Source organism: Abramis brama (genome assembly GCF_963993115.1).
Source record: "Abramis brama genome assembly, chromosome: 13".
NCBI lineage: Eukaryota > Metazoa > Chordata > Actinopteri > Cypriniformes > Leuciscidae > Abramis > Abramis brama.
In genome coordinates, this window is record NC_139975.1 from 35,085,835 (window position 1) to 35,112,082 (window position 26,248).

General features: G+C 38.7%; 2 protein-coding genes across 2 annotated transcripts; both read left to right on the plus strand.

Annotated features, from left to right (window-relative positions):
- Nucleotides 1-11,428: 11,428 nt before the first annotated feature.
- On the plus strand, nt 11,429-12,697 carry LOC311095390 (uncharacterized protein; the record flags this gene model as incomplete). The annotated part of the gene is made up of 7 exons (XM_084133874.1): nt 11,429-11,550; nt 11,652-11,719; nt 11,818-11,982; nt 12,217-12,278; nt 12,358-12,405; nt 12,483-12,551; nt 12,637-12,697. Exons 2-7 carry the CDS (start codon nt 11,717-11,719, stop codon nt 12,695-12,697), a joined length of 408 nt encoding a protein of 135 aa, XP_083990000.1. The 5' UTR covers nt 11,429-11,550; nt 11,652-11,716.
- A 2,587-nt stretch (nt 12,698-15,284) lies between these two features.
- LOC311094423 (E3 ubiquitin-protein ligase TRIM35-like) lies at nt 15,285-25,610 on the plus strand. Its single transcript, XM_084132383.1, has 6 exons — nt 15,285-15,894; nt 21,660-21,755; nt 21,868-22,098; nt 22,216-22,238; nt 22,320-22,438; nt 22,814-25,610. The coding sequence occupies exons 1-6, from the start codon at nt 15,499-15,501 to the stop codon at nt 23,356-23,358; spliced, it is 1,410 nt and encodes a 469-aa protein (XP_083988509.1). The 5' UTR covers nt 15,285-15,498; the 3' UTR covers nt 23,359-25,610.
- Nucleotides 25,611-26,248: the final 638 nt, after the last annotated feature.

Here is a 26,248-nt window from a genome sequence, read left to right on the forward strand (position 1 = left end):
TGACTCGAGAATGACTTAATATACATTTTTATATAAATCATCGCAACATCAATTGCTGAACAAAATGAAAGCAACGGAACCATTGACGCCAGTCATCAGATTCTGCGCGATTGCGTGACGCTGCACAAGCCCAGAAAAAACATGAGTCCCAATTCGCCTACTTATACTACGACCTAAAAGTATGTACTTTTTTTGTGAGGAAAAAGTACATACTTTTGAGTGTGTAGCAAAAGAGTATGCATGTTCTGGGACATACTTCGATGACGTCATGCAACGTGAACGATAACGTGGTTGCCTAGTTACACACACCGCGACTGTTAACAAAACATTTTACGTTTCATTCATTATTATATGTCCAATATAATTGTATTTACTATTCCCATCTTTTTTTTCCACAATACATTTACAATGTGTTCTAGCAAATTGAGGAGTGAAGCAGGACGTCGTCGTCGTAGATCAACCAAACGCAGGTCGTTTGTGAGGCGGCTGGTTCTGACGTTCATGTGCAATGTGTGTAACTTAATGAAAGCTACTTATTTTCTGAGTTAAAATATTTAAAATTTATAGTATAACTATTGTTTAACGTATTTTATACTTCTGTATAATACTCAAAAATACCCAGATGAAAATGAACCATGCTTTTACTATAGTAAAAGTGTAGTAACCATGTTTCTTTGGTTGGACTGATAAAGTTAACATTTGTACAGCCACAGTATTACTACAAATAAGTCAGTGTGGTTAAACTATGGTTAGTGTAGTAAAAGGTGTTTATTTTCATAAGAGTTTATAGTAGGCTAAGGTATACATCTAAGACAGAAACAATAAAATAAATACATAAAAAAAGACACTTGCATGACACTGTACTAGAGCCTTTTTATTTACCCTACAAGATAAACACGGTACTTTTTTTGGCACAACATAAACCCATTAATATTACGAGTCAATAAAATATAACTTTATTTAGGGTTAAACATTTGAATTCTTACACTTAAAAACTGTGGCGCATCTCCGCTCATGCATCCGGTGTGTAAAAAATAGTCATATTTTTAAATTTCGCAGTCTTTCTCCTCTGCTATTGACGCAGCTCGGATTCATCTCTTCAATCGGACACGATTGTTCACCACACCGGCTGCCATGTTTACATCACCACCATCACCACAAAGCTCCTCTCTCCCGCACGCAATGGGTTGTGGGCAATATTAGCCGTTAGAGTGTGCATTGATCTGCACTTCGAATTCTAACCGGAAATAGTAGACCATCCGGGTATCTTTGGAATACTCATTTCAACATTCTACGATTTGGGACGTACTAATTCTAGTTTCGCATACTATTTAGGACGGATAGTATGCGAATTGGGACTCAGCCATACATCGCGGTGAGCGCGCTAAATACAAAAACATCTCCCAGCATCGTTTCTTTTTGGATATAAACACTAGAAATTGACCATATTCATACAAGAAGATTTGCTGTACGCATAATAACTGGCAAGGGATATCGGACGACCATCACAACCTCGAACAGTCGAACTTCATTCACCACGTCTAAAAGTGAGATATGGCTTGTTTAACCTGTTTGTTATAGTTAATTTGACTGGTCATCATGCCTCTTTATACACAATTATGTTTTCAAATGTAGCTTAATGTTGTCAATATCCAAATGATAATTAATGATGGCATATGTTTTGTATAACATTTGCCACATTTCTTTCAAATCATGCTTTAAAGCCAAATATGTCGTTCTTTCCAATGACGAAAAACAACATAGAAAACTGTTAATGTTTTGTCGTGTTTTATGTTTCTCTTAATGCAGGGTCAGATGTTATCAGGGGGTTGGGGACAAAATGCCAGCAGAATTAATATAAAAAATGCCCTAGTATGAGTTATTTTTATAATTATAGCATGTGATATTAACAAAATATTTCCAGAATATTGGCGCGATTGCAAATGTGATAAGGATTTTATAAAACAGTTCAGTAAACAAAGAGTGAATATTTTGATGTGACATTTTAGACATAATATTCCAAATATTCTCTGTTTTTGCTCTATTTCTCCAATGACAATAGTTCCAAACAAGCCACAGAAAGAGTTATGAGCATCTGAACAAATTCGTTTGCTTAGTTCCAGAACGAATCTGCCATTTTAAACAAATCAGTTGTTATGACATTTACTATGAAACCAATATAATTAATGCAGCACACTTGTGAATTTACCTTCAAATGTTTTATCTTCAAAACATTTTGTATCATTGTTATTATAATAATAATAATTATTCCAAATTTTGATAATCATAAATGCATGCTAATAAATTCTATGAATATTACGATATAAATGTATAAGAAAGGTAATCATTTTTGAGGGAAAAATGAATAAGTTTGAGGCCAATATAAACTACTTTTTTTTGTTTGGTATAGTAACTTGACTTCGACTTGACTTGACCCTTAGCAAGACTCGACTTGACTTGCTTTGAAGTGAACCACTGACTTGACTTGACTTGACTTGGTTTGTGTGTACTGCGACTTAGACTTGCTTGAGACTTGATGTATAGGGACTTGAGACTTGCTTGTGACTTGAACATGTGTGACTTACTCCCACCTCTGGCAGATAGTACCTCCACAATAGTACCTGGTCATCATAGCGACGCCGCAGGAAACTGCCGTGACTTAATCTTTTACGCGAGACGCGCGAGACACACCCGCTACCCACACACACAGGACAATGGAGGAAATCGAGTGTATGCTGTTTTTGGATGTTTTTGTTTTTGCTGTTTTTTATTCAGGATACTCCGTCTGGCGCGTGCAATGATGACGCAGTGAATAGTGACGATTCTCTCTGACCAATCAGCAGTCTGCCGTGTTTTCACGTCACATTTTAGCCTCGCCTCAGCTCACTTAGAACCTCCCCGGAGGTGGTACGAAAAAAAGTACCTGGAAGCAGGAACAGGTACAACTTTTACACAGTGGAAAACCAAACAGAGCCGAGCCGAGGCGAGTCGAGGTGAGCCGAGGCGAGCTGGTACTGTGTAGTGGAAAAGCGCCATATATATGTTGAGACAAGACCAGATAGTGAACTTCTTCTTCTTCTTCTTTTTTTATTGGCGGTTAGCAACTATTTCTTGTGCATTACCGCCACCACTGGACTGGAGTAAGGAACGGGAGTTACTGGCTATTCTGTACTGTTTTAAACAAACAAACAAATAAACAAACAAACAAATAAACAAACAAACAAAAACAAACAGATAGACAGTGAACTGACGGTGCAGTGGGTTTATAAAGGGAGTGGGTGATGAGGTGATGATGAGGTGCAGGTGTGGTGAATCGGTATTCCGGGAGAGAGAACGAGTGGGTGGAGTGTGCAGAGCTGGTGGAACACTGACAATGATATGATTCTATTGCAGTTTCGTTTTATTTCCAGTCTATTAGTAGTATATTCTGGCCCTTACATGGCCTCACACACTGCAGTACTGTAACCTGTAATGACAACTTTTGGGTAAGTTACTACGTTGTGCAGAAGCGCAATAGAGTTCTGATGTTCCAGCAAACAGTTGTGACAATCGAACTTACAGTTCAGAGAATAAGAAGAAAAATGTGCCAAAGCAACTGAGAAAAACGTCTCGGGTCACGACTGTGTAGAATAATGTGACTGACACAGAGCTTCGGTACCGAGCCATACTCGCTGTTCTTTTTACTGAGAGCTGACGTGCACATACAAAGTAGGAGTCATAACAACAAATACGGAGGCTGAGGCACCCCTTAAAGAAACATTTCCATAATGACAATACATTACAGACTGTAACAGGGAACGAGACGCCGCGTTGAGAGTCGACACATTGGGGAACGCCTTCAGCGTTGACGCGTCTGAAGCCTTTATGGAACTAGTCCAATCTCGACTGGTGTTGCGTCATTACGTCACTCGTGACGTCGCATGTGAAGGTGATGCAGAAGCTACAAAGGGACGCTGGAACACAACAGCGTCAGCTTCTGATTGGTCGAAGCAAGTCATTCTCAGGAGCGCAGGAAGTGTGGCCGAGGGACGCAGCGTCTCGTTCCCTTCTCAGGGAAGAGGCGAAGGCAAGTTGCACGCCTCGTAACCTGAGGAAATAGCCTCTACTATCCACCTGCTGATAGTTTGCTTGGAAGCAGGGGAACCCTTCTTAGGTGACCCAAAACACACGAGCAGCTGGTCCGACTTCCTCCAGCCCAAAGACCTGTGCACGTAGGCCTCCAGAGCTCTGACCGGGCATAACAGATGTAATCTAGCTTGATCATCCGACACATGTGGTGGAGGATGAAATACCTGTAGAATTATAGACCGTGCCACATTTATCGACACCTTAGGCACAAAGCCGGATCTAGGATGGAGAATAGCTCTCACTCTGCCAGGAGTGAACTCGAGGCAAGAGGGCCCAGCGGATAGCGCCTGCAGGTCCCCGACTCTTTTTAGGGACGTAATAGCCAGCAGAAAAGCTACTTTTTTTTACTAAAAGCCACCAATGGGGAGAGCCCATCAGAGAAGCGACTCTGGAGGAACTCCAGCACCGAAGCCACTGGGCAGTAAACTGGGTCCAACTGATGTTCTCTGCACCATAAGTTGAATACATTCCCTTTTAATGCATACAGTTTCCTCGTGGAGGGGGCTCTAGAGTTTAGGATGGTCTCAACAACCTCACTTGAGAGACCAGCATTTATGAGTTGGTCCCCCTCAGGGGCCAGACCCACAGCTTCCACAGCTCTGGCCGAGGTTGATGTATTGTGCCCCTGGCCTGAGAAAGAAGGTCCCTCCTGATCGGGATTTGCCACGGAGGGCCCGCTAGAAGAGCTATAATGTCCGAAAACCATACTCGGGCCTCACTCAAAAAGCGCGGGCAAGGGGACACACACTGCCTGAATAGTTTCTCCTTACTCGCCATTATTTGTCTTTTAAATATGTGCTTGAGTGAGTATGTTAGAAAACAGTCACACAGAACGCTTGCTTAAGACCAGAAAGCTGATGCTGTTGTGATCCGGCGTCCCTTTATAGCTTCCGCATCACCGTCACATGCAACATCACGAGTGACGTAATGACGGAACACCAATCGAGATTGGACTAGTTCCATACAGGCTTCAGACGCGTTATGCTGAAGGTGTTCCCCAATTTTTTGATTCTCGACAGCGCGAGTTCCCTCGAAAGGGAATTGTAATAGTCTGGAAAAAAAAAAGATCCCTTGAGATTAGGACCAAGGATTTTGATAATTTACCATTTAGTAATACCATAATATTACTAAATAATTCACCATTTAGTAATAGATATACAAATATACATTAAATTATATAAATACTAGGTCATGAAGTTCATCCACAGGTTTTCTCATTTTTCCAGGAAAACAAAACAAAGACGCGTTGACACATATATTTCACGTTTGCAATTTGTGTGTGCTGGGCTTCAGTGAAGTTTCACCAGAAACAGTTAGAAATCCACCAGGCGTGAGCCGTGGTGTGCCGACTTTTTATTATTTCCCTTGTTGAGCACCAAATTTGTGCAAAATTTTTTTTGCAACCAGCAAATGCAACTCCCTAGAAAAATATACTGATAAAAAGATACTGAGATACTTAAAACAGCCACCATGAAGTCTCATGAGCAGTTTTGAATCCATATAATCACAGGTTTTACAGGGTTTTTTATACAATTTGGGACTTTTTGTTCTAGGAACATTATGTCCCAATCTTCAAGCAAATTCTTAAAGAATAAAACGATTAATTTACTAACAATATAGAAATACCTTATAGAGTAAATAACATTCACAATGCAATGCTCAAAATATTTCTTTTTTTAAATAATGTTTCAACACAAAGTTCAAAACATTACAACACAGCAAACATTGCCTGAGACAAAGGGGGAAAATTTAATAATAACAAAATCAAGTATGACAACACAATACAAGTAGATATGATGGATGATGATAATAATAATAATAATAATAATACATTTTATTTATGATGCGCTTTTCTAAAACCCAAAGCGCTACAGACCATGAAAGCAAATAAAATACAGAAGTACAAGAGTAATACAAAAATAATTATTACAGTACAACACAGTAAAATACTAATCATGACAGTCCATATACCGTATTTTCCGGACTATAAGTCACACTTTTTTTCATAGTTTGGCTGGTCCTGCGACTTATATTCAGGTGCGACTTATATATCAAAATTAATTCAGACTGAGATGAAAACATTACCGTCTACAGCCACGAGAGGGCGCTCTATGGCGGAGTTGTTCAGAAGCGACACCAAGGATGAAGAAAATTCAATGGATTCAGTGATGTGGAATGAGATCGCGGGTGCTTGGTGAACTTGTTTACTGGTAACTTGCTTGTTGGACTCACTGGCTTATGTTAATTTAGCCTATTCAGCCTCCCAGGTATACGTTCTTTATGCTATTGTGTAGCTGAATAACTGTTAATGTGTTGTGTTAACACACCGGACACCTACTCAGCCTGTTGTTCTGTGTGCTACTGTGTAGTTGAATAACTTGCCTTTCCAGATTAAATGTCTGTTCTTGGTCTTGGATTTTGTGAAATAAATTTCTAAATAAATGCGACTTATAGTCCAGGGCGACTTATATATGTTTTTTTCCCCTTCATGACGCATTTTTTGACTGATGCGACTTATACTCCGAAGCGACTTATAGTCCGGAAAATACGGTAAGCAATTTTATAAAGATGAGTTTTTAACAACTTCCTGAAACTGGCTAATGTGGGAGCCTCTCTAACAATAAGAGGAAGTGCATTCATAACCTGTGTTCAGCAACAGATAAAGAGTTGTATTGTGTATACAGATAAACTCCCCCATAGAGTTTAATCTGCAGGGAGGCTGAAGAGCAAGTGAATCAGTAGACTGAAGGGAACGGGAAGGCGCGTGACTAAGTCACAGATATAAGAAAGGGCTTAGCTTTGTATGTTAGTGTGAGAGTTTTAAAAGCAATACACGACTGAACAGAAAGCCAATGCAAGCTATAAAGCATACCTGTAATGTGCTGACGTGGTGAAGTGTGTGTAAGCACACGTGCTGCTGAATTCTGGATGTACTGCAGCCGTTTTATAGATTTAGCAGGTAAACCAAATAGTGCATTACAGTAATCAATCCTGAAAGTAACCAATGCATGAATAAGCCTTTCAGCGTCAGGCAGAGTAAGATAGGGCCTAATTCTTGCAATGTTTCTGAGATGATGGAATGCAGATTTTGTAATACTCTTAATATGTGAGTCTAGTGTTAGGTGAGCGTCAAAGATCACACCAAGGTTACGAGCATAAGAAGATGGAAACAAAACACTATCATCCATAATCAAATTAAAATGTCTCACTTTGTGAGTAGCCGCAGGTGTGCCAATGAGTAGAATATCTGTCTTGGAAGAATTCAATTAAAAAAAAATGATGGTGCATCCACGTTTTTATTTCCTGCACACACTCCGAGGGAGTTTTAGAGGTGACAGTAGGATCAGATTTGAACTGATGTAAATTTGAGTATCGTCAGTATAAAAGTGATGCCCCAAACCATATTTCCTATACTTTTTCCCCAAAGAAAGCATATAAACACTAAACAATATGGGACCCAGGACAGATCCCCGAGGAACACCATGGCGGACTTATCCAATTTCAGATTTGTTGTTTCCCAAGACAACAAACTGGAAACGATCAGTGAGGTAAGATTTGAACCAGTTAAGCACAGTACCAGTGATACCAGTCCAGCTCTCCAGTCTATTTAGCAGGACAGAATGGCACACTGTGTCAAAAGCTGCACTGAGATCTAACAAGACTAAGATGGTAGAGCCTCCAGAGTCAGCTGAGACAAGCAGGTCATTCATAACACGAACCAAGGCTGTCTCTGCACGGTGTCCCTTTCTAAACCCAGACTGAAAAGGTTTGAAAAGCTTGTTGGATGACAAGTGTGAGTGGAGTTGTGCCACAACAACACACTCCAAAACCTTAGCAAGAAAGTGTCATGAATGCGAGAGGAAGCAAGATGCAGGTAAAAGATGTTGATTATAAATAAACAGTGACAGTCAGGTCCACACAAACACGACACACAGGGCAGGAGAGTGACGCAGGGACCTCGATGGGCAACCAGGCTGATGGTGGATAGTGATGTTACGTCTGACACCGACGCTCCGAAGCTTCAAACTCGAACGGTCCTTGCAATGAACCACTGCTTCGGAGCTTGTATCATTACGTCACTAGTCACGTGAAAATGACTTCTGAAGCAAACACACTGGTTCACTCCTGTAGTGAACCACCTGACTGCTTTGACAGCCCAATCCAGTGTTGACGGGTTTAAAACCTGGCGGCTGTATTTCTTATAAAAGTGAAGCCAAACCATGGCAACACTGTGGGTTGTTGTAGTACTGTAGTCGGTGTCGCTAAAGCTGGTGAAATTGTTTAAAAAAAAAAGAAATCGCCTTTCACCAAAGACTGTGGAGAAAATAATATTTCTGAGATAATATTAGAGAACATATGAACATTGTTACATAAAAACATGCATCAGACAGAAACTTCAAAAACCCTCATTATACAAGTACAACCAGTTACACAAGCACATCCTTTTCAACATACAAAAATATCAGTCCCACCAGTTAACAAGTTATAGAGTTCTGCTTCCCACAGCTAAACAAGATAAAGCTTTCACACCTGATACTGCCCTGCTAAAAAAACACTATAGAAACCATTACAGAAATTCTATTGGATTTAATGGTTTTCATGGGAATTTTATTGGTTGTAATGGGAATTATAGTGGTCTCTGTGGGTCTCTACTGATATGTGTTGGGTTCTATTGGTGGGGGCATTAAATCATAATGGAATATGTCCCAAACACACTACAAAAAAGAATTCTGTAGTGGTTTAAATGGTAAAAGCCAATGGTTCCTATTGGTATTTTAATAGAAACCATTAGAATTTCTGTGATGGTTTCCAACTTTTTTTAAGCTGGTCTGATCTTCTGTCCTTGTCTAAAGAAATAATCACACACACACACATCATGCTTAATGTTTTATTATCAAGGTGAACACATGAAATTCATCAGTATCTGTAAAATTCACCTACATAAATGAGTTTCACAGCACTAACACTGTTTCAGCTTTGATCGCCTCGGTAAACACGTAATAAAAGGGGCGTTAACATATAAGCCTACTTGCATTTTATGGTTGTCAGCTTTGTTGCATTACATTTACTTCACCAGGAGATGGTGCTGCAATTTCTATCTGAATGAAGCTTCGAGTAATGAACCATTTTCGACACAATTGTATCAGAAAGCAATAATGCTTCGAAACGCTTCATTTGGCCATCACTAATGGTGGACGGCAGATGAATGAGGAGTCTGTGAATCCAGAAGTGCGATGATGACGTCAGGAACAGTGTTGCCAGATCTCGCGAGACAAATAAGCAACCAGGCCAGTGAAAACAAGCCCAAAACAAGCGACTTTTTCTATGGAACCCAATGTCCGGAAGCCTCATTGAGGAGAACGGTGCTGCATTTAAAAAAAAATGTTTTTCTGTGCTAGCATGTTGTACGAGGTCCGCTACATAGCACAGTGCTTTTGAGTCATCCCCCACGACAGGTTGAATCCATTCTTTTACTCCTTTTTCTTTCTCCCAGTCTGTGTTATATTTATTCCCCTATTTAGCTCACTTTGTCCCGGGCATTTGTTCCTCCAAAAATTCCTACAGTCCATTCACCATCAGTCGCAACTCGCGCGTATTTTCATTTAAACGTCACTGACGTTTTCCTAACCATAAAAAAACAGACTGCCCTGCTCTGCCTCTGATTGGCTAGTACTCGTTGACATCTGGGTCAGCGCCAATTAGAAGCAGGATGTGGGTGGGAAAAACTCTGCTTTCTCCTGTGTGTATGGGAAAGGGGAGGGACAGAGGGAACAGGCAAGACAAACTCCTACGTTTAACATAGACAATGTCTGCTTGACAACTTATTATAGAACTGGGAACAAGCCCAAAATAAGCAACTACACTTAAGAAAAAAGCCCAAAAAACCACAACCCACGACTACCAATATTTGTAAGCAACTTTACAGAAAAACAAGCCCAAAGTCGCTTATAATAAGCGGACTTGGCAACAAGACACAAAGAGACAAATCCAACTGGAACGAAGACCACAAGAGAGAGCGCCAAACAGGACAGGAACCAACACCGGTAAACACCACAACGATCTGACAACACAAGACACCAGTCACTGAGAATATATAGGAGAGTAGAGTGGAATCAGCTGGTGCTGATGATCAGCGGTAATCTGAGGACACACCCACACTATCCATACACACTACACACAATCACACGAGACGAGGAAGAGACAGCGAATTCATGAACCGTGACAGAAAGGGCATATTTGATGCTGCAACCTTTAGGGCTTTTAGAACAATACCAGTTGTAAGAGAGGTGTTCACAATGCTACAAATGAGGGGACTAATTGAAGAGAGACACCTCTTAAGAACAGATGTTGGGATTGGGTCGAGGGATTTTGAAATACAATCAGTAGTGACTATGTTAAAACTGGAGAATGCAGTTTCAGGAAAACTAACTGGATAGGTCTCAAGAATTGCAGAGCAAGGTACCAAACTGATAGACTTATGGATGCTTAAAATTTTATCCATAAAAAAACTAAGAAATTTGTTACACCCCTGCACATTACAAGTAACATGCATTACCTAATCAGATTTTTTTAATGTTACGGGTAATGTATTACAAGTAACATGCATTACATAATCAGATTACTTTTTGATCTCACAAGTAAAGTAATGCATTACAAGTCACATTATGTAATCACATAACTTTTTTGATGTCAATGAAAGTAACATTCTAATAATACAAATACATTTATTTACAGTAAAATATCACTGCAGATTAAGTATTTTCAAAAACAATATTCACAGTATAAGTATGAACTGTAGCTGAAATATAGCCATTGATGCATGAGGTCCACTATAGTGGACAGATGATTAATCAGATTTTTCTCCCAATCTAAAATCAAAACTTGGAAAATTTAACTGTGATAGGACTCATTAGATATTGCTTGATGCTGCAATATTTTTTTTACCTACAAGAGGATAGTAGGAATGGGTGGATATTCCGGAGCAACTTGGCATTTCTGACTGACCATTATCTTGGTTTGGAGAAAAAAAAATATATATATATATCGAAACACAACGGCTTGCCACTTGGTTGCAATGTATAGGATGATGCACCAGGGTCCACTGTAGAGGTTGATGTGCAACTATGCCATCAAAACCCGTGCAAATTCAAGAAAATGCTTTTTTAAGAGCTGTCCACTGTAGTGACCTCTATGCATGAAAGGGTTAAGTTAATTCATGGGAAAGACCCCATTATTTAGATATGTCTAAGTCAAAGTATCATGTAAAATTTAAGACCTCTCATTAGTAAACATAAGACTTTGTAAGACTTTTTATTACCTTAAATTAAAAACAAAATAAAAACTAATTGAATCCTTTTTAAGGATCCGCAGTAATCCTGTGATACCCGTACAATCATTACTGAGGGATTTCTTCATAACAATGTGAGTTTAAGTGCTGTCCATGGTAGATGTTTCTATCACTTTCTACAGTATGTATTTTTGCATTTTAATAATTTCATATTTACTTTGTTCTTTTATGTCAGAGCCACCACGGGAACCACTAGAACATGGGGACAAGTAAAAGTGAAGTACAAGAATATTCTACAAAATGGTAGCCTTTAATTCTTATACTGTCTTTATTTTAAAAAGCCACTTTTTTCCTCTTTTTAAAAGCCACTGTTAAATAATGTGTTTGTCTGTTTATAACAGCCACCAAGAAAAACAGGTGGTGGACCTGCACCCCCACAATATACCCCAGCAGAGGAGCTGGCCCTTGGGTTGAATGAAAACCGAACCATTGTGGAGGCATCCCTGGGGGCAGCTCTTCCTCAGACCCAAAGCCAGGGACCAGTAGCAGCAACACCTTCATTACTGGTAGGCTAAATGAGCTTTCAATTCTCTTAGTAGCCTACACTGTAAAATTATTTGTTGCTGCATTAAATGAAGTATAATTCAAATAGCTGGTACAGTCATTTCAACCGTTTGTGAAAGTGAGAACTTCTAAACTTTTAGTTAATATAAAATGTTGCCATGAGTTATTGATCACATTATATTTTTTTACAGTGTAGTTAATTGTAATGACAAGTTTTTTCCCCCTCTTTTGTGCAGTTTTACATAATACACCAACACTTTTACCTGTTCCCAAGCAAGTGGTGGCTGAAGCATATGCAGTAAGTTGTGTACTTTTTCTAACTCGCATAAAGGGAAGAAAGTGCAACACTTTGTAATACCCATTTATTTCCATTGCAGGACAGTGAAGAAACCCTCTCAGATGACTGTCCTTTGGAGGAAGAACCTGTAAGTGCATAAATAACTTTACACTAATTTGTATACACTTGTGTACCTATTCTTTCTGTCTGCAATATGAGTTGCAGGAGTCCACACCTAGAGAAAGGCCTACAGAAAGGCTTGCAGAAGAGTCTGCACAAAGAGCTGATACAGAGGTGGACAGTGTTGTACTTTTACTTTTTACTTTTGTTGCATGAGGCATGTTTTGACCCTTTTTTTTTCTTTCACAAAATGACACAGGGTGACATCCGTTCCCTATATAAACGGCATCTTCAACAAAAAAATGAGTATTTTGACCTGAAAAAACACAAATTAAGAGGAGAAATTGAACTCGACAACCTGAAAAAGAGAAAAATTGCACTAGAGATAGTTACTTCAACTTTTTTTTATCAGCGTGAAGAGGTCAATAACATAGCTGGAGAACAATTATGTCACATTTACCTCAGGAAAGTCATTTAATGAACATAATATAGGCTATAGCACGTAGTTGGCAAGAAAAAAAAGAGCTAGCCTATAGAGAGTATTTTGCTAAATATGTGTTCTATATTTATTATATTTTTACTTATATCATTAAATAAAGTTGTTGTTATTATAATAAAAAAAACACATATTATTTTTAATTTGAGTTACTTTTAACCTGAAATAATACTACCAGCTGATAGGGCTGTCTGTTTACAGCATTAGGTGAGTTGTTTTTTTATTGAGAAAAAAATCTTGAGTACCTAATATTTATCCAAATGAGTCAATATTAAATCAAATTAGGCTACAATAACTGAATTGAATAGAAATAATAAAAAAGCGTAGCTTACCAGAAATTGTACATGCACCATAACATTTACATATAATTTTACACTTATGCTATAAAGCCTGAAATGGGCACTTTTTGTGACAGCAACCCTATAATTTTTAATCAAAGATGTGGCTTAACTTCAGAATTTGAACTAAAATCAGTATTCTTATGATTGCTCTGAACAGTTCTGACTAAGTTCAACAAACATTAAATTACTTATTCATAAACTTAAAAAAATAATTAATAAAAATGTAAGTGTGACAGGGTTAAGACTAGGGTAACAGGGTTGAAGATGGTAATGGGGTTGAAGAGACAAATACAGCTAAACATATACATAGTAGTTTTTTACTCAAATTCACTGTAAGATTTTCTATAAACGCAAATTACTAATACCCTGGGGGCTAAGCCCCCCCGTCTTCCAATCCTAGTGACGTCCCTGGCCTACACTATACTACACTATACTACTGAATCCCTTTCCTTGCGATGCGGATTCTTAATGGCCTCATCTGTATGGGGGCTGTTTACACCTGGCCACTTCATGCGTTTTCTCAGATGGGATAGCTATCCGATCGTGAAAAGACCAGGTGTAAATGCCCTCCGAAACGCATTCAAGACGGATTTGAATCCGATCGCTCAAACCACTTCAGGAGGAGGTCTGAGACGCACTCCAGACGAAACTGGACAAGTGTAAATGCATCTGGTTGTTGAAACCACATATGTAAATTGTACTCCTCCCAAAAATGGTAAAAAATAAATAAACGTGTAATAGGCTATATGTAATGTTATAGCCAGATATGACACCGTGACCGCAGATGAGAAGCTGAGCATCTATTCATCAAGCCAACGTGCAAACTATAATCAAAGTGAAAGTGAGAAGCTTAACACACAATCATCATCATTAAAAGTAAAGAAATGAAATGATCTTACCAGGGCTGTTGCCGCTCTCTCTTATTGCTGTCTTTGATTGAAATTTTAGCTGATGATCAATAAAATGCAGCTCATATCTGTTGCTTTCGGTGATGTGCACTCCATTAAATCTGCATATAGCGCGGGGATTGAAGATCGGATTTAAATCCGTTTCGCAAAAACACATTTATGTGATGTGTAAATGGAATCGTTTTGATAAATCAGATAGCTATCCGATCTGAGAAAACGCATGAAGTGGCCAGGTGTAAACAACCCCTATAAGATGTATAAGATGTGAAAGTGTGTGTCTTTGTGTGCATGCACCTGCATTTATTTACTCCCTCTATTCATGAGTTTGTTGGTTTACAAACAGGAAAAATGTCCACATCCAGGATACAAAATGTTATCTTTATTGTTTTGAGTTACTATGAGTATGCAATGGAACAGATTGTTGTCATGTAGGCTATTTAATATATTGATTAATTAATTTATTCATCTATCCATCCATTCATTCATGTTTGCTTCCAAGATTAATGCGTTTGGATGTGAAACATTTTGCCTCACTTTCACCAGCAGAGGTCCTCGTCAAGCTCTGATTTGAAAAGCTTTGTGTAATGAACTTTTTTCTGATACAATTGTGTTGAAAGCTTCGCTGGTTCATAATGCTTCACTTCACCTTCACTACAGAAAACACAGGCAAAAAGGGAATCCAGAAAACAGGCAGAGAATAAAAAAAAAAAAAACAAGACACATGAAACCAGGATAACACTTAGAAATGCAGAGTAACAACATCCAAAACTTTTGCAAGGAATGACAGCACATACAGGGGTTATATAGGCAATATTAACAAGGTATTGTGAGACAGCAGAATGTAAGCAAGCATAATGGGTCCAGGCAGTGGGTTATGGGAAATGTAGTCCATGATAAGATGGCGAGAGTCAGGAGGTGTTTCCCCCTAGTGGAGATCATGGGCACTCCAGCTGGTGGATGTGACAGTCTTATATGACCCACTAGAAGGGACAATCAGTCTTATTTTTTTTTGGGAATCAAATTTTTATATAACTGACTTAAAAAAGTTATGAATCGTTTTAAAGAAAAAAAAAAGACTAACTTACTAGTTTCAGTGGTTTATGCAACCAGTCCCAGAAGCTCCAAAAGTTCATCAGAAACTCCACCCTCTTACAAATCCTTCCAGGAAGTGACTAGTCATTATTTCTGCCTTTCACTTTTACTGAAAGCTAAAACGAGTCGTGAAGAATAGAGGAGGACACATTATATTAGGGCTTTTGTGTATTTCTGAATGAACCTAGATTAGATTTTGATTGTAATAGTTGTTTACTCTTTAAACCAAAGTTCAGAAAGTGAAAGTAAATTGTAGATCATTGGATCTTTTACAAGACGAGGAAATGGATTCAAAATCTGTGGAAGAGCTTTCTTGTCCTGTTTGCTTCGAAATCTTCAAGACTCCTGTTCTTCTGTCCTGTAGTCACAGTATTTGTAAAGAGTGTCTACAACAGTTCTGGAAAACTAAGGAAACTCAGGAGTGTCCTGTCTGCAGGAGAAGATCATCTAAACAAGAACCTCCAATTAATCTAGCGTTAAAAAACTTGTGTGATTCATTGATAAAGGAGGGAAATGAGAAACGTTCATCAGGATCTGAGGAGATCTGCAGTTTACACAGTGAGAAACTCAAACTCTTCTGTCTGGAGGACAAACAGCCTGTGTGTTTAGTGTGCAGAGACTCAGAGAAACACACCAATCACACATTCAGACCCATCAGTGAAGTGCTTTCATCTTACAAGGTAAGACTAATGTCTCTCATTTCAAATATTAAATACACTGATATACATAGAAACAGTATTATCCCCTTAACGCCCACTGTCGCGAATTCGCAACAAACCCCTTCCATTCAGACTGCAGGCGAGATAGCGTGTGTTTTCCCCCAATGCCTGTTTGTGCACATTTGATACATACCTAGGAACCTTTTGCACGCACTGGTTTCTCGTAGGAGCGGTCGGAGTGGGAACTACATCCGGTTCACGGAAGCTAATATTTTGGTTTGCAAAATCCGCATATCAAGGGCGCAAATGTGGAGAAATTGCCCAAAATGAGTTAAGTTGTGCTAAGATAAAAAATATGTACCAGCTTATTGATTGCTTCTATAGCTATGTTATTCATATAGACTTCATGTGACGAATATTTTTTACGTACTTTGTAGATTTCTGTTTGTAGCAAATTCGCGACATTGGTCCATAACGGCTGGATTGGGCTATAATCAGGGGCGGCTGGCCAATAGAGGGCGCTAGGGCGCCGCCCGCACTCATTAATGAGCCACACTCATTAAATACATAAGTAAATACATACATAAATCATACATACAAATTGTCAGTATTTGTGTGTTTAAGATATTAAATGCACCCAGTATATGTGAAAAATATGACAGAAATTAAAAATGTCTGCTTTTTCAACACGTCTCCTCCACCTGCGTGCACGTCTCATCATCTCTGGGGCGCTGGAGAAATCGCCCCAGAGAGGCGGGTCTGTGGAGCAGCTTAGCCAATTGACCCTTCGCTAAGCCACGCCCGAAAACCGGCACAGGCCAATCGTGGCTTAGCAACCGTAACTAGGCGCGGGAGGTCTGGCAAGCTTTCGAGCGAGAGGGAAACATGCCGCGTTGTGCGTATGGATTGTGCAAATGTGATCCCCGGTATCCTAAAATTTTGGACGTGGTGGTGGATTTTGTTCCCTTCCCGAAACCTAAAACCCAAGGGGAGAAATGCCGGGCGTCATCTTCATTTATATAGCGCTTTTAACAATGTAGATTGTTCCAAAGCAGCTTTACATTGATAATAGGAAATTAAAAGTAGCCTAAAGTGTTTTGGCTTTATAGCAGCTCTAGAATAAAGTTATTGTCCAGCTCGTGGATCAAGCAGTGTGATTAAAGGCAAGACGGAGGCTCACTGACATAATTTAACGGTACTTAAAAATATATTTCAGCATTTTGTTAATTGACGGCCAAACTAGTAACGTTACCCCCAATCCGATCGCGACTCTCCCGGTGTTAGTTCTAGTAAAAGTAAAAGGTAAAAGGAGGGAACATCACGGGGCTTGCCGGAGATCTCCAAGGAAAAGGTTGGTATGCAAACTTAATAAGTTCATAACAGTAGTCACTATGTGACCCACGACGTGTGAGCAGTAACGTTAGCCTGGCGCACTACAAATATAAGCGGGAGAATGTTATCATTGCAAAGTGGTCAGGCTAATGTCTTGTGTTTATTCCACGATACATATGGATAAGCTGTTTGATTTATAAATATTAGAATATTTTCACATTTCACTTACCCTGCTGTGCATGCACAAAGCTGTTCCTCAATTTGTGTGTTTCCCATTTGAATGGTCAGCGTACGAGGCGGCTGCTGCTTGCGCTGAGTAGACTTTAGCTTCAATTTTGATGAAATTATTCTCTAATCGTTTGCATATTATGTCGTGGATATAGCCCTCGAATGCATACTGCAGTCTTGTTCTCTCAAATTTTCACCTGTCCGCTAAAAATGACTAATTATCTCCTTAGGAATGTCTGAAACCAGTGCATACATACTGTAATAGACGTGCCAGGCGCAAAAGCTTGACAGGCGTAGCAACAGTAACTAAGGAGGGCGGGGCTTAGCGAAGGGTCAATTGCTGATTTAAGATATACATGTTTGACATAAACTGTAGCCAATCAGCGAGCTCAAATCTAGTCAGCTATGGGCGATTCTGTTAGCGCCACTGATCTATATAGAATGACATTGGGTGTTTCTCAATATGCGTTCTTCTTGCGTCCTTGTGTTCTCGTTTTACGTCATCATTAACCGTCGAAGTTCAGACCCAATTCTCAAGAACGCAAGTACAGAGGACGCATGAAAGAACCCGGATGTGTTCTTGATACCGAGGATCAGAGCCATAGAGAGAAAGAGTTGCGACACTCTTTGATGTCGCCGCTATGGCTGTCACGTGGTTCATGTAAGCCCCAATAGTTCCAAAACATACGCTGGTTGTCATGTTCTTCTGGGACAGACAGCAGCGATTGCATTATTGAACGGTAAATATAAAATAAAACACACACCCAAGTACTTTTTCAGCTGTTATTGCATTATTGCATTTTGTTAATGTCAGTTTTGCATTTGGAGATAAGTTTTAGGCTATATTTTTGGAGGGAAAAGCTTAAGTGTTCATATTCGCATGGGTAGTAGCACTGGCTTTAGCGGCTCTAACTTAACTTTTCCATATCATTCATCTGATGATAGACGTCTCATTATATTTATTTTAGCACAACTGGGCAGTATTAGGCTATTGATTCCCGTGATTTTGTTTATAAATTTTGATTCAGCCATTAGACTACCTTGTACCTTCGTGATCACGCAAAGAGGTCTGCCGTGGCGGTCCGTTCAGAATTCGCTTAGAAGCTAGCTCACTTCTTCTGATGAAAGTGGCCACCCCCAGGACCACAACGTGAAACATTATCATGTTAAGAGAATATTATTTTAAGATTAAGCCATACACATTATCAAAACTATAACAGATTAAAAACGAATTTAAGCATGGCTGATACAAATGAAAGTTTTCAAATAAAATATTTTTTATTAAACAATGACAGACAACAAAAATGTGTGCTTGTGTGAGTGTGTGTGAACAAGAAAAACAAAAACCAGGGGCAGGTGATCCATGAAACAGACAGGACTGGTGATGGCCATAACAATCCTAGAGGTCCAGCATTGTTCTCACAAGCCGCTTCACTCAAGACAATAAAACATAATGAAAAGTTAGTATATCCCAAAAAATTTAATTAAATAAAAGTTGCTATAAAGGTGGCAGCGATTCATTACCGAACTCTTAGCTGACGAAGTCGCGCTAGCTAACTAGCTAGCAGGCAGTGCTTGAAAATTGGTTGAAACAACCAACATAATTATATAAATAATTACGCTGTGCATGTACAAATGAAGACCAGTATAAGCATCGCAAAGGGCCTCTGAAACAATATAGACAGTTGACAATTCAAAAGAGGTCGATATTTCAGCAACTTAACTCTGGAACAACTCGACGCGCAGCAATGTAAGTGAATGGGGTCCAACGCCCAAATGACAGTGTTTGGAACTATTCCGATCTTCAAATCCCGGAAGTAGGCGGTTAAAAGCGCCGCCATTTTTTTACAACGGAGGTCTATGGGAGTGTCGCAACTCTTTTCTCTCTATGGCTCTGCCGAGGATGTATCGAATGCAGACTTGAGCTAGTACTCGCCTGGTGTCCCAGAAGTCATTGCGGCCGGTTCCGAGTTCGTTCTTCCAAGGAAGCTTGGCAAGACCGGTCTCCACGAGAACACAAGTCCGTTCTCTGCATTCTTGGAATTGAGAAACAGCCATTATATAGATCAGTGGTTAGCGCCCCAAGCTGCGCGCGCCCGAGCCGAGGCGCGCCCATCTCCATCAGACAGCGGTCTATCGGCCTGGCTAGCTGGATGCGTCATGCTAATGCTTTGTTTTGCTTTCCGTGATTACTTTTTAAAACAACAGGGACAGATCCAGCATGGACAGTTACCAGTCTGGACCTGTCTGAGAAAGTAACTAAACTTTTTGAGATAAATTTCAAATGCAAATGGAAAGTTTGTGCAATTTGTTTGTTTTTGTGTAAGAATGCTAAACATGGCATTAAACAATTACTGACTTTTTCACAGAGCACTGGTATCATGCAGTTTGTGTTAAATTGTGTTTGGGTGGTTAATACTAATAATTATTTGTAATATTATTATTTTTCGCTTTACAAAGATATGTAAAGGCAGTGGTTCTCAAACTGGGTTTGTGGTGGTTCTCAAACTGGGTTTGTGGTGGTTCTCAAACCGTGAGGTGACAGAAGGGGGTGCGGGAACAAAATGCTGAATTTTGCCGTTCCTTTAACGTTAATACTTCCTCATCTTAAAATAAGATTTAAACTGAGCATGCATTTCTCTCAGGTTAAATGCTGTAAATACACGAAATCCGATCAAATTACCTCATCTTTTGCGGTCAAAACTGTCTGCATTTAAGCAGCGTGTATAGGCTATATGACAGGTCTCGTGCAGATTTCTGTCTCGGCAAATCGCGCTATACTGCCGTTCTCGACAATGTACGTTACCTTTGTAAAAGTAGGGATTTAGCACTTACTAGCATGAAGAACAAATATAGACACAGGCTGAGCGTGGAGATCGATATAAGAATCAAACTCTCTTCGATACAAACACATACCCTGTGTGAGTTCCTGTGTTTAATGTTGATCACATTATATGAAGATCCACACGATTGCAAATGTGACATTGATTTTATACAACAGTTCAACAAACGAAATATTAATATTAAGTGATGTTCATTTTCAACACAGTTGTCAGTATTTTTACAGTAAATTAATAGCTCCAATGAAAGCCACAGCAGAACTGCAGCACACAGCAATGATTGTGGACGAATCTTTAGAGTAAATGATTCAATGATTAATTCATAAATACAGCCACTTGCTTTATTACTGAATGAATGACTCGATGACTCCACCTACTGGCGGTTTTAATTTAATATTTAAACATCACTTCGTTTTTACCATCATTGCATATTTATCTATTTAAAAAAAAATTTAATTCAAAGAATTATTTATTTTATAAAGGTATTTGTAAAGGTAAAAATGCACTTGAAAAAATCGATTTAAGGGGGCAAATATTGTCCCTTACTGAAAAAGGTGTGACTGAAGAGTGGGGGTGCGCAGAAGGATATTAAAGCCTCTTGAGGTAAAACTCTAAAAAGTTTGAGAACCACTGGGACTGGGTTAAGGAATAGAACAAAATAAACATCAAAGCACAATACACATACCAAGGGCAGAAAGTAGGCCTAATACTCCCATAATGCTGTATTTAGATGGTTTCAGGCAAAAAAAAAAAAAATTTCACAAAAAATAGCATGTTAGGAAATAACACTATAAGAATATATAATGTATGCACTGGAGAAACAAGGAAAGAGTTAAACGGAGTGTAACATGGAATGTATAAAAACTACTGTCAATGTTAGGGAGTAGGAGAGTGTTTTGTTTCTTGCTGTTGTCAAGATTCATTAATTTGTCAATTAAAGTTTATAAGTTCTAACAACTTTGTGCCATGAATAAAATCTACATACCTGAGATGGGAAAATGTGTTATATTAATTTTACCATTTTGTAAAAAAAATTACCCTAAATGCCTGTTGTCGCTAATTTGCAACATACCTAAATTTATATCTATTCTATATGGTATAGACAAATTAACAATCTCAACTTAATTTAGCATCAGTTTGGAGCCAGAAACACACATAATACATTTTTTTATTTAATTGTAAATAAATTCAGGCGTTTATTTGTGTATACAATAGACCAGTATTTATTTTTACTCAAACTAAATCTCATAATATTCAGACACAAATGCTTCCATGAGAATGACCCATTCAAAATATAAATAATATAACAATAAAAACATTCAAACATACAATGTTTAAACCTCTTAGAGCTGCACAAGTTTCATAGATTTTCATCTTAACCTGTAGGAGGAATTTAATACAGCACTGACGTCCTTACAAGACAAGCTCAAACATGGAGAAGAAATGAAGAAAAAGTGTGATGAAACAATTGAACACATCAAGGTGAGGATATAAAGAGTTAAATACTCAACATTCACACACAGAGTTTATCATTGACATTAGTGGAGTGTGTGTTCATACAGCGCTGACTGAAGTGAATGTGATTTGATTTCAGTCTCAAGCTGAGCACACAGAGCGTCAGATTAAAGAAGAGTTTGAGAAGCTTCATCAGTTTCTCAGAGACGAAGAAGAAGCTACAATCACTGCACTGAGAGAGGAAGAGGAGCAGAAGAAGCAGAGGATGAAGGAGAAGCTGGAGGAGATGAACACACACATCTCAGCTCTTTCACACACAATCAGAGACATGGAGGAGATGATGAAGGACAATGACGTCTCGTTTCTAAAGGTGACAAATCAATCTGGCTTCATTCTCTGTGCAGAAAACAACTTGTATAGAGAGACTCATTGACACTGAGAGTGTTTGATAAGATATTAAAATGTTTTCAAACTCTATATTTTCCAGAACTTTAAGGCCTCAATGGAAAGGTGAGTGAGCTGCTCGTATCTCTTCTCTCAGTGGATCTGAACTCAAATTCACTGCAGTTCTGACTCCTGAATGTTCCTCAGAGTCCAGATCTCACAGCCGGATCCACGGATGAGTTCTGGAGCTTTGATTCATGTGTCGCGTTATCTGGGTAACCTGCCGTTCAGAGTCTGGAAGAAGATGCTGGAAACTGTCCAACACAGTGAGTCTCAGCAGATTTGACACCAGTGCAGAAGATAGTTCACATATAAACACACACAACATCAACATTTGATAGAAATATATTTAATAATCACTTGAATTACTAAGTGAATCTGAACTGTATTTCAGAAAATCATCAGATCATACAGCGAACTCATAATGAAAAGTCTATTCCTCATGGTTTATGTTTATGTATTAGGATACAATAGTGTTTATTGAATACTGATATTAAACCTGAAGCCTCAATCCATTCTGACAGTAACTGAGAGACCATTGTTATGATTTATGATCTCTTTCAACAAAAGAAAAATGTTTTACATTTACATTTCTAATACATCATATCTCATCCTGTAATCTGATGTTATTCTCTTTCCAGCTCCGTTGACTCTGGATCCAAACACAGCATATCCTCTTCTCACACTCTCTGCTGATCTGACCAGTGTGTCGGTCAGTCGTGTATATAAAACACTTCCTGATAATCCAGAGAGGTTTGACAGTTATGCATGTGTCCTGGGATCTGAGGGCTTTAACTCAGGAACACACTGCTGGGATGTGGAGGTTGGAGACAATACATGCTGGATTCTTGGAATAACAACAGCATCAAACCAAAGGAAGGGAGCGGATTTCTATAAGTCTAATGTCTGGGGTGTGCGGTACATGAACAGCAAATACAGCTCACAATCCCCAGAGCAACCCGCCACTGTCTTCACTGTTAAACAGAAGCTTCAGCGTGTGAGAGTTCAGCTGGACTATGACAGAGGAACAGTGTCATTCTCTGATCCTGTAACTAAAGACTGTCTGTGCAGATTCAGGACATCCTTCACAGAGACTGTCTTTCCATTCTTATATAATTACTGCACAACTTCTCCTCTGAGGATCTTACCAGTTAAACTGTTTATTACAGCAGAAAATCACAGTTAAATCTGATTCTGCTTCTAGATTAATACAGTTTTGCAAATTATGCTTCAATAATAACACTGTAATCAAAGGGTCTCATTGATCAATCACAATTAAATGCTAAATTTAAAGTCAACCTTTAACCCTTGTGTTTCCTTAAGGACATGTTTGTCTCTTTCAGGTTTCAATTTTTTTTTTAATCATTCATTGTTAATGCCAACTGCATCAAATTTGGTACAAGTGTGTATTTTTATTGGATTTTTCTTATTTCACCCTCATTTCCTTTCATAAATCACTGGGTACACAAAATATTTACACTCAGGACCTTAAGGACAAAAATGTCCCCATTGAAACCCATTAAAACTGTCCATTTCTTTTTATCTCAGGGCCATTTAACTATAAAATGATGCAGTCTTTGTTAATAGACTTTTGTTCTGTTGGCAAGGCTTACATGTACTTTTTTTTACTAATTTTTTATTTATTTTTTACAAGATAGCGTTTTTTTTTTTTTTTTTACAGGTTTGGTCTATAAAGCTAATACTCGCTTTTTTCGTGTTTTCTGCTTGTGCATATTAGAGACGATATTAAAAAAAACTAAAAATAATAGTAAAAAAACTAGTAATGCAGATGTGCAGCTGCTCACTGGTTATGATGATACGCTTCTCATATCAAGAGTCAACTGTAAATCAACAGCCCTGAGTCAAAGGAAAACTGATAAGGAACTTGATATGAGGACATTTAAGTGTTAAAAGTGATTTTGTCAAACCCATGATTCAACACACAGTCTAATAATAATCAGGGTTGTTCAACTCCTGAAGAACTAACTTTCTGCAGAGTTCAGCTCAAACACACTGTAAGGGGTTTTACAGTCAAAGAACAGAACCAGATATGATGAATGAAGACCCCGAGTCAGAATTATAATAAATTAAAGAAAAGTTTTACTGAAGATGGTTTGTAGTTTCATCAGGCAGAAGTCAGCTTCAAGACTCAAGTTCGTAGGCCAATCCGCTTACAGTTACAAAGATCATACCACACACACACACACACAAAACACACACACACTGCAGTTTTACCCTTCACCAAGGTCTAAGTTATGTCCTTGCTTCAGGTTGAATGATTCTCATTGGCTAAGAAAAAGATAAACATAGTAATTTTAGGCACGTCATGACCATCCAGGGGGCTGTTCCATAAACCAAGATTAGAGTATAAGCCATGGGCGAGGCTAGCCCCTTTTTAGGGGTGCTTCAGCACCCCTAAAAAGGAGCTCAGCACCCCTAAAACTTGGAGTAAGAAATGTTATTCTAAAAATATATACTGTATATATATTTTTTTGTCTTTGACAAGGTTAAATAATGTTCTTCATCTTCAGTCGGCAGCAGCGCCAAGCAGAGCGCAGGTCAGAAACAGAGGCGCGCGCGTGTGTGTGTGTGTGTTTGTTCATCTGAGCCTCATTGGTCTTTCACTTCTCGTCAGTGTCAGAATATTTGAGATGACCAATCAAATCAAAGTAGGCGGGCTTTATGTTCACAGAAGCTGCTGAGCGCGAATTTTACATGGAATTTTAGCAGCACGACTGACGCTTCAGTTTACGGTCAAGTGCGAGTTAAGAAGATGTAAGTAGCTAAACTAAACATTTTATATTTGACAGTTTTTTAGGTCATAAATGTTAAACGAATGACAAAAATAATTAGAAAACTAATAAACTTGTGTCTAATTTCGCCATTTTGAGCTGAAAATAGGCCTATATAACGTGTAATTATGTCATTGTGAGGGGACAAGAAACATTAACAAAGCTGTTTTCATAGGCACAAGATTAATAATGCATGTGTACATGTTGAGAATTAATATAATACAATTTGTAGCCTTCAGTAAATTAAAAAAGTTCAGCTTTAGGAGGGGAAGAGACAGGGCAAGATCAGGAGACTGAGAGAAAAAGAGAGTGATGGAGATGAGGAGAGAGCAGGTATTAAATCTATTTCTTATCCTTTTTGGCCTTCAAACGTCTTGAAATGCACATATCAGAGAAATAAAAATGTTTAACCCCATAACAACCTCAAATTTATGACCTCTTTGATTATAAAGCCCTGTCTACGGCCATGTATTAGGCCTAGATCAATAATGAATGTGTACATATTGTGAATGAATTTAATAAACTTAGTTACCTAGCTTTCCTGGTAGCTTTGTCTGAGAAAATGATTCATAAATCAACCTATCAGTTGACCCTATGTTTACTTTCTTCACTGACAGACAAAAATGAAAAGCCTATATCAGTCAAAGCTCATCTTTAGGAGGGGAAGAGACAGAGCAAGATAAAAACAAAGAGAAAAAGAGTGTGATGCTGATGAGGAGAGAAAAAAAACAGCTACCCGCACATGGTTTTAAAGCTGTTGTTATTCAATTTTTTTGGCCTTCAAAACATCTTAAAATGCACATATGTAGATCAGAGAAATCAAAATTTTCTCGGGGGAGCATGCCCCCGAACCCCCTAAATACCTCGCATTTGGCACCTCAGTGATTATAAAACCCTGCCATATGCAAGTTACTGGATGATTGAATGAAACTACTTAATAATGCGCATTAGACCATAAACTAACTTTTTTTTTTAAATCATACCCTCATTGGGGGCTGAGCCCCCCTAAAATGAAAATCCTAGAATCGCCCCTGGTATAAGCCAGGCTTATTTCGGTTAGTCAGGCTTATTTTTGGTAGATTCGGTTTCATAAATCAAACTTAAAAAAGTTCAAACTCAGTTACCCTGGCAACTTATGCTGGGAAACTAGCCTGGTCCAGGGCAGGCTAACTGTCAGGCTAAGCCTCAGTTGTTACACAGATCCTCTAACACTGACCAACAAGAACACAATGATATTACCACTGACACTCTCTCATACCATTATTGGACTTTATTAACCATTAT

What these genes read in the sequence shown, in the direction of transcription:
- LOC311094423 (XM_084132383.1), top strand. Translation starts at nt 15,499, where the DNA reads ATGGATTCAAAATCTGTGGAAGAGCTTTCTTGTCCTGTTTGCTTCGAA. An exon ending in AAGTGCTTTCATCTTACAAG is followed by an intron (nt 15,895 to 21,659) that starts GTAAGACTAATG and finishes CTTAACCTGTAG; the next exon opens with GAGGAATTTAATACAGCACT. An exon ending in TTTAAGGCCTCAATGGAAAG is followed by an intron (nt 22,239 to 22,319) that starts GTGAGTGAGCTG and finishes AATGTTCCTCAG; the next exon opens with AGTCCAGATCTCACAGCCGG.